The sequence below is a fragment of the Spea bombifrons genome, chromosome 9 (genome assembly GCF_027358695.1).
Source record: "Spea bombifrons isolate aSpeBom1 chromosome 9, aSpeBom1.2.pri, whole genome shotgun sequence".
In the NCBI taxonomy this organism is placed as follows: Eukaryota; Metazoa; Chordata; class Amphibia; order Anura; family Pelobatidae; genus Spea; species Spea bombifrons.
Genome location: NC_071095.1, coordinates 28,099,466 through 28,108,106, shown reverse-complemented (window position 1 = coordinate 28,108,106; position 8,641 = coordinate 28,099,466). Strand labels below are relative to the sequence as shown.

General features: G+C 38.0%; 1 protein-coding gene across 1 annotated transcript; it reads left to right on the top strand.

Moving 5' to 3' along the window:
* Positions 1–305: 305 nt before the first annotated feature.
* Positions 306–6,087, top strand: LOC128504411 (high affinity immunoglobulin gamma Fc receptor I-like). Its single transcript, XM_053474441.1, has 6 exons — positions 306–329; positions 1,593–1,714; positions 3,651–3,678; positions 4,752–5,058; positions 5,452–5,706; positions 5,792–6,087. Exons 1-6 carry the CDS (start codon positions 306–308, stop codon positions 6,085–6,087), a joined length of 1,032 nt encoding a protein of 343 aa, XP_053330416.1.
* The last annotated feature ends 2,554 nt before the right edge of the window (positions 6,088–8,641 follow it).

Sequence of the window (8,641 nt, the reverse complement as noted above, 5' to 3'; positions counted from 1 at the left end):
CATGTTACATGAGACACCATTTTTTAAAATCTGTTGTAGAGAAAGAATTTGATTCAGACTGAGATTAAACATGAACAGTACTGGTCCTTTACTGCAACCATCTGGAGTGTTTTCTTTAAACCGGATTCCCATTGGATGCGGAAGATACTGAAATACCCATTTCACCCGAGTAAAGACGTTCTCTTCTGTCTACCATAAGATGAAGCACTTCAGCTGCTGAGTAAAGACTAAATGTAGGAAGAGTGACCCCCCCACACACCCGCAGCACCGAGTGTTCAACATACACATGGCAGGAGTAGCACTTTATGGGGTTCAAGGATTATTTACAGGTAAGTTTAACCATTTCTACTTATTGATTTATTATATAAAAGCCATGTTAAATACGCATGAGGAGGCCCTAGATCATCCATATTTAACTAATCCGTGTGCCGGGCCAGCACTGTGTCAATTATTGTAAAGATGTAAGGCCAGCTTTAAATACGCTATGTGCGTTAGCCTCGTATCATGCGTTCCATCCATCTCACTTCCTTAACTATGCATGATGAAGGGTTGGCGCTGGCTGGCTTCCCCGTCTCATACATAAGTAAAACACTAAACACACGGGTCGAGTCACTAGTTATTTAGTCAAAGCCAATCCATTCACAGTTTGCTGTATGATGAATGTTTCTTTGTGGTTTAAAACAGAATATATAGTCAGTAAATTTACATATTAATACCTGTTTAGAGGAAGACAAAAGAAAAACACCAAACTGGGAGTGCCGCTGGTCTCTGAAAGGGTTAAAATGAAATGTCAAATTTTTCCCATAAATAAACACAGCTCTTTGGACAGTTCTTGGCTTTCTTGGATTCATTCCACAGGAGCTGATTCTTTAAACACTATTCTGTCCTTTTTCTGAGCGTTATAGAAGCGGGGACGTTATATATGTCGGCTTCACATGCTGTAAATATGTAATAAAAGTAGTGCTTATGTGGCTGATACCTGCGTTTTTGGTGAAAATGCTCCCTTGTTCATCAACTGGGGGAGGACGTCATAGCTTATTGTCCTCCCGCCCCTTCATCAGGGGTATCCATTGTATTGTTGGGCCCCTGACTGATTTTTTTTTGAATTATAAGGGGCCAGATCTCTAAGATTCCGGTCAGAACTCACGACTGCATTGGCCTCGGTTTCTCACGGGCTTGTCGATGTCCGTGCTCGCTATGGTCGGATGCTGGGGAGCGCACTGGAAACTTTAGCTGGGCTGCAGGGCTAGACACTCATGTCCTTCAGCTGTACTTCTAGAAAGGATTTGGGTTGTCTGCCGAGGGGGACCCAGCTTAAAATCAGCAGCAACTAACATGTATTATTGTACACCGCCTTATAAATAAATGATTATATTTTATTTCCCCAGACGCTTTAGCTCCCACCACAGCAAACGTGAGTAAGATTATCAAGATGCTCAAGAGGTTTTGTGGGTATTTATGGTGGCAAATGTGCTTTGGGGTGGAATATCAATACACTCAGACTGTGCTTGCCCACTCGGCTAAAGATTGCCTCCCTGCCCTCATACAAAAACCCAGTAGAAGACCTGACCATTTTTCCTGTTGTTATTCAGGATGACTTCTCTGTCACGTACTCTACTGTAAAGTGTGCAGACACCACCTTGAAAACACAGAAAGCTCCCGGCCGAGAACTTACGGACTCGTCTTTCTGCATCTATGAGAATTTTAGCTGCAAGTAACTTGAGAAATGAGTGCGCAGGGTGAGTGCTTGCTCTGTAGGTGGAGTGTAATTAAAGCAATTCCCAAAAACCTTCGTTAAAGATCCTTGGATTTGAGTTCCATGTGGTTTGTTACCTCGGACAGTTGTTTAAGTGTCATCCTCAAGGAGTGAACCCTGGTTAAATGGAGCAAAGCTCACTGGAATGATAGATCCTGGAATGGCCAAAACTTTCTGAACATGGCAGCGTGTGTCATACTAACGACGAGTGAAGAAACAGAATGTAAAAGGGAAGAACAAAGGTGTTCTATACACAGAAATGATAGATTTTGAAGAATTAACCAGATTACTTTTGTATGAATCAGAATGCAGCTCGACAAGGATGTTTAACAGTTTAAAATAAATGTATACGATCTCATGTCGACCTCCCAGCTTTTACACGGGATCATGTTTTCGCTGTAAGGCGCAGTACGTCTTCATACATGCAAAGTATAGGATATTTTTTCCAAAAGGCTGAATTCTAATATATTTGGATTTTCCGTTTTAATGGATCTGCATAAAGGCCTTGTGGTTCTCTATACCGCGTCTTGTTCCATGTACGTATTTGGGTACAGATGTGATAACGGTGGTCATCCTTGACTTGTGTCCCCACATGTGTATAATTATCTTTCAAATCACTAAACAATTATTTTAAAAACATTCAGAGTACAGTCGGTTCCATGGTCCCATCTTATAGATATATTAATACCTTTAAATACCAGAGAGACCTTTTTAATGTATTTCATTATATTTCTGTTACTCTTTGCGCGATTGACTGCAGTTTGTACCGGGGTAACCCGAAATGTTTTGCATATGGTTGCTTTTTACCGTCATGTAGGGCACTTGCAGCCGTTCCTCATTTAAATAGGAAGTCTGCCTACTCTATACAAATTAATTGGGGGAATTCTTTTCTTATCTGTAAATTTTATAACAGCGTTAACAATCAAACCTAAATATTTTTCGATGACCACACCAGGGGAAAACCTCTTCCACGTCATACTCTATATTACAACTTTTTACAGATATTTAATTATACGAACTTTATGGCATTTACATCGCATTGAGGCCTTTCTTTATTACATGTCCAGTTAACCCTCCGTTCCACAGGAAGATATAACAGGAAGTCAAGCGCATGTACAGGAAGTTGATTAGGTGACAGTTAAAGTTCAGGATTATGGATGCTGTATGATAGTTTCCTTATTCCTAGGAGTCCTTGTAGAGAATTTGGTAACAATGTATGGGATAAATACCCTTTTATCATTTTTATGTCCCCCTGTTTTCTTATAAATCACTCGATACACATTTTGTCCAAGAATATCCACGTTTTCTCATCCTATAATCCGCTCTTTAATTTCAGACAGCATTACACACAGGCTAAGCATATTTAACGCTTAAATTATTGATGTGCCTAATATTTTTTTATAGATATTTCCACAAGTATCCGCAGGAGATAAAGGGATTGAGGATAAGGAGACGGTATATCGGGTAGCAAATTGTTTTTAAATGTTTTTTTTAATCTGAAAAAAAAACAATAAAAAAATAAACTGATTTTCCGCATAAATTAAAATGTACAACCTTTTTTTTTTATTTATTTATACAATTCGAATCAGTTTAAACTATCGGCATATAGAAAAGGCAGTCCTTAAAATCCCGACCTCTTTTATTTAAATAGAACTAAATATATCATGAGTATAGCCACAGAGGAAATGAATCATTTATAGCTTTAAATGCGAGCGTTTAGACCAAAAAGCGTGTTAATCTACACATATATTCCCCGCCGGTCATCATGTTAATGATGGTGCTAATGACTATAATATGTAAGTATTCCGCGACTTGTTTTCTTTTAGTTTCTGAAGCTTTATGTTAAATATTACTTGCCTCCTTAGACTGATCTTTGTCGTCGGTTTGAATGTAGGAACCGAGAATGTGCAAACAGTTCAGACGTAATTTAATGAATATTTGTGTTTCTAGTATAAATTTCACCAACCCACAGAATTTCTCTATCTAAGAAAACATTTGGTGATATTCTCTATTTTTCTTCAAATACAATAAATTTATGCTGGCGTTAAATTAGGTCACCCTATCCATTTGATATTTAATTTACGGTATATATAATTTTATATCTAAGCAAACTTTAACCATTTTTAAATTATTTGATGTTATATTCTGCTGTTCCTTAGTTACAGATTTTTAAAAATATTTGTTAAATATTTTGCAGTGATGGTCATGAAAATTTCAGGTGAGTAGTGTATATAAATATATTTTTTTCCTCCACAGAATGAGAATAAATGTGGATTTTTTCATGTGTTGAAGGCAGTGTGATTGGATTAGGGGTCTACTGTCTCCAGTAGGTGTCAATTACTCCTCAAAATTTGAATGTCCTGTGGACCGTATGGATTATTGATAAAATATCTGTTCATGGTGGAAAATATTTATTCAGTAGCAGAAAAGTGTAATATGATTGTGGTGCGCTTTCTGAGTATATGTTGCTGTAGTTGACGTTCAGTTGGTATGGTCCAGTTCCAGATGTTATACATGTGGTGGTATGGTCCAGGAATCAGGTAAAAGGAGTGACATTTTCTTCTCACCATGGTAAATATATCCAAGTAATTAAATTTTTTAAGCCTAGGATAAAACACCTACGTCCATCACATACCTCAAGTGTCAAAATAACACACCGATAACTATCCAGCTGTTCTCCATCGTAAGCCTCTGTGTTTCCTCCGTTGCTGGTAACAAGTACATTGAGTGTTGTAGACATCGGCTACTGATCTGTTCGTTACCTAGGGGTGGTATATCTAAAATTACCTTTGGCGGCAGGAATCGTTCTAAGCCCTAGTTGACCTTTGTCATCGGCTCTAGACTGTCCTGGGAACCATCAATCGGGTAGAACTCTATTAATTCACCTGCCCAACATGTCTTTCACTTTTATCCACCGAGAAGAGACGTTTTATGAATTTACATAAGTGTGAGAGCATCTGCATTTTCTGCTTTTTATACATAAAATGAGCCGCAGACTTTATTTGCATGTTATTATCTGTTTGGTTTTTTTTTTTATGTAGAAGGCACAGTCAAACCAGCGGTGTCCTTCATGCCAAACTGGAGGAAAATATTTGTATATGAATCTATGACCTTGGCATGTAACGTAGATCCACGTGTTCAAGGAATCCGGCGGTTTTACTGGTACAAAGACAATGTAAGGTTAAACCAACGTAACCAAAGCTTTACCATTCACTCTGCCTTACAAGAGGATGGGGGAAGTTATCAGTGCAAGGCGGACAAAGGCGCGAAGAGCGATCCCGCCAAGCTCAAGGTTTTGGGTGGTGAGTAATTTCTAAATTCATTGAGATCCATTGAGCCACCTCAAGCAAGATATGTACTGGTGTTAAAAAGGTCACAATTTATTTCTATACACATTATCGGGGCTTTTAGGACTGTAGGATCCTGCAATACCCTCATACCCAGCAAACATTCTGAGAGCCTAGAAAAGAGGGGCATCAGTGGGGGGAAAGATGAGCGTCAGGGGTCTGAGGTCCTATGAGAGACTTTCTGAATGAACGGGATATGTAGCAGGTATACCAGAGATGCAGAATTCTGTATCTCCTTGTCTGAAAACACTGAGATCCCTGCACCCAAGCTGGGTGATCCAAACAAATGATGGTCTCTCTGTGTTGGGTGTATTTCTCACCGGTTTTAATATTCTCTACCAATTTCAGGTTGGCTTATTTTGCAAGTCCCTCAACTCATTTATGAAGGAGACTCCTTTACTCTGAAGTGTCACAGTTACCCTGGATACGAGGTAAAAACCACTGTGTTTCTCTTACACGAGAAACCCCTAAACTCTTCAGGAGACGAACTACCTGTCGGGAAAGTGAATCTAACGACGGCCGACCAATATAAATGCAAAAAGGAAATATTCCATCACAATGGTTACCGCGTGCACACGGACATGGAGCTGGTGGTAGTCACAGGTAAAAGCAAGTCTCATGCGTAGACTGATGCCTCGTATCAAGCGTACATTCGGGAACAAAACATTTAATTTCCTTTGTTTTCTAGAATTGTACTCTTCTCCGGAAATAACCGTGACTCCGTATCCAGCGAGAGCAGGCGGCAACATAACGGTAACCTGCCACGTAAACCGTTCACCTCTCAGACCCGACACAAAACTAGAGATCGCTTTCTACAGAAACGACCGCAAAGTCCAGGGATTCGGGTCATCTGATAAATACCAGATTAGCGCTGCGCGGCCGGGCGACTCCGGCGATTACTCCTGCGAAGCTAAAGCTACAGCCAATAACGTGCGGAAAATGAGCAGAAAAATAAATATCCAGATACAAGGTGAGTTGTATTAGTAGCATTACTTTGGACTGATGATCTTTTTGTTGCAATCTTAATTATTGCCTTTTCTTTTATTTGTGGTTGCTGAGTGGATATAGTTCGGATAAATCGGAGATGTTAAAGCAATCTGACGTTTCACTGGTCTCATTCCTGTATGTGCTGAATCCATAAGCCAGTGATTTATACCTGATAACCGATCAATAATACGCCGTATATTGTAACGTTAATAAAATAAAATGTATAACATTCTTTTAATACTTAATAATCTATTATATATTAATATGCAATAGATTGTATAATAAAAAAATATATAATATAATATATAATTTATTATATCATAACTATTTTATTCTATTAATACTATATAATATATATTATAGAATGCAATAATAGTAATATATAATAAATATATAATATAATAAAATATATATATGTATTTAATTTACTATTGCATACTATTTCTAATATGTTATATATATTTTATATATTATATAGTATTAATATAATACAATAGTAATATACAATATATAATATATATTTTTATTAATATAATATTAAATATAGTAAAGTATATAATACAATATATATTTTATATTTATTACTATTGTATTCTATTTATAATTATAACAATACTATATATTATATAGTAATAGAATGCACTAATATAAATTATAATATATGTATTTTATAAAAATATAATAAATATATAAAATAATAAAAATATATATAAAAAATAGGCTGTAAAAAAGATATGCGTCCAAGTGCAGCCTTTCAAATTAATATTAATAGAATAAAATATAATATTCTTTTACGCTGCACTTAATAATATATAATATAATAATACATAGGCTAAAAATAGGTATATATTTTTGGTATATATATTTTAACTGTGCTAAGGGTCCTTGTGAGGGACAAAATGATATATTCCTTCCTGCACGAGCATGTAATTCCATGAAACTCTTTAGAAAGATGCGGGTTTGTAAGAGTTAATACCTGTTACAGCTGAAACTGCAGATAATTCACGGAAAAGGCAACCCTTCTCCCTCAGCGACAAAATGCAAAATGTATGGTTACGTTCGCTTCCTCTTCATCTAATTCAGATTCTGACATCTGTGTGCCAAAGCTGTCAATACCCCCGGGGAAAAGGTCCCTGCAGCTGCACAAAGTAGTAGGTAACAGGCCGCTGTCACGGGAAGAGTGATTATTATCGTCAGTGGTTTACGATGGAACTTCTAAACCTAAGGTCATTCATACATTTTCTAGCTAAAAATATAAGACCATTAAGAATTCAGTCTTTCTACGTACCGATCAGAACAATCTAACTTAAAAACTAAATGGAATGCGATTTATAGCGCTGATATGTCAGAGGGGTACTTTATTCTTCACGTTTTATGGAAACACATATGTTTTTTTACAATATTTAACACTTTTTTGTTAATGTTTTGCAGCAGCGAGCATGGAAATGTCACGTGAGTGCCATTTACGCATTTTCATACTTTGAAGCACACCGGCTCTGTGGATTTGTGTCTTTTGGGCTAGAAATGTGTTTCCAAAGATTAATACCAATCCTTGTAATTGGATTAAATGCCATCATATGTGCCAACCGCCGGAAGTCCTGTTTGTATCTTCCTACAGGAGAGGGTTCTGCGCTCCTCTGCCTGCTTCTCGTGGCGGTTCTGCTGCCCGTGATCCTCTCCGTTGCGTTGATCTTCAGATATAGAAACACGCTATTTATGCGGCGTGGTCGATGCCCACAGGAGCAACTCCCAGGTAATTCACCCTTCGTTACTTCCAAGAATCCAGCGCTAGACGCATATCGGTGCTATAGAGAACAATTTCAGAGTATGCGGAGACCCTTGTGTTCATGGCGATATTCTACTAAAAAGGGGTTCTTTTTACTTTTCCCAGGTGCTACTGTACGCTTCTCCCCAAACAAAGAAGTTAGCTGCACTTACACAGATATCATTCATGCACGGAAAGGTGAGTCAGTTTGATGAGTTATAATGAAAGGCTCATTAAAATAAAGATATATATATATAAATTGTTGGTGGTCCGGATAGCTGGGAACGGGTGGGTGTATGTGAAAAGGTGGGCTAAATGGCACAGGGGCAGCGGAGCGCGACGTCCAGACTGCATGGGAATTTTAGGAGCTGTAAGTTGTCCCTTCTCTAGACCAAGCAGCCTCATTATCCAGATACAAACTAATCTCATTCTCTGCTATCCTCGTAGGTCCTGCAGCTTTACCTGCCCAACAGGTGAGTGACCCAGGATGAATGAGTGGGGGGTATTGGGGTTTACACTCACATGATCTGCTTCCTCTTTCTGTCTTTAACATGTAACATGCAATGCGACGCCTTGTTATTGTGGAAACTGTGTTACGCATCTTACTGTTTTTAGTTTTCTAGAGATTTCAAAAAGAAACTGATAAATTCCAGGTATTTGTCTGGGGGGGGGATCTGCGTCTCATGTCTACATGGGACGTCTTAAACTTTTCCATGGTTCAGAAAAACTTTTGATAACTTTCTGTAAGGTGTCACTCACACTCGACACCAGCCATTACCCTCTGTT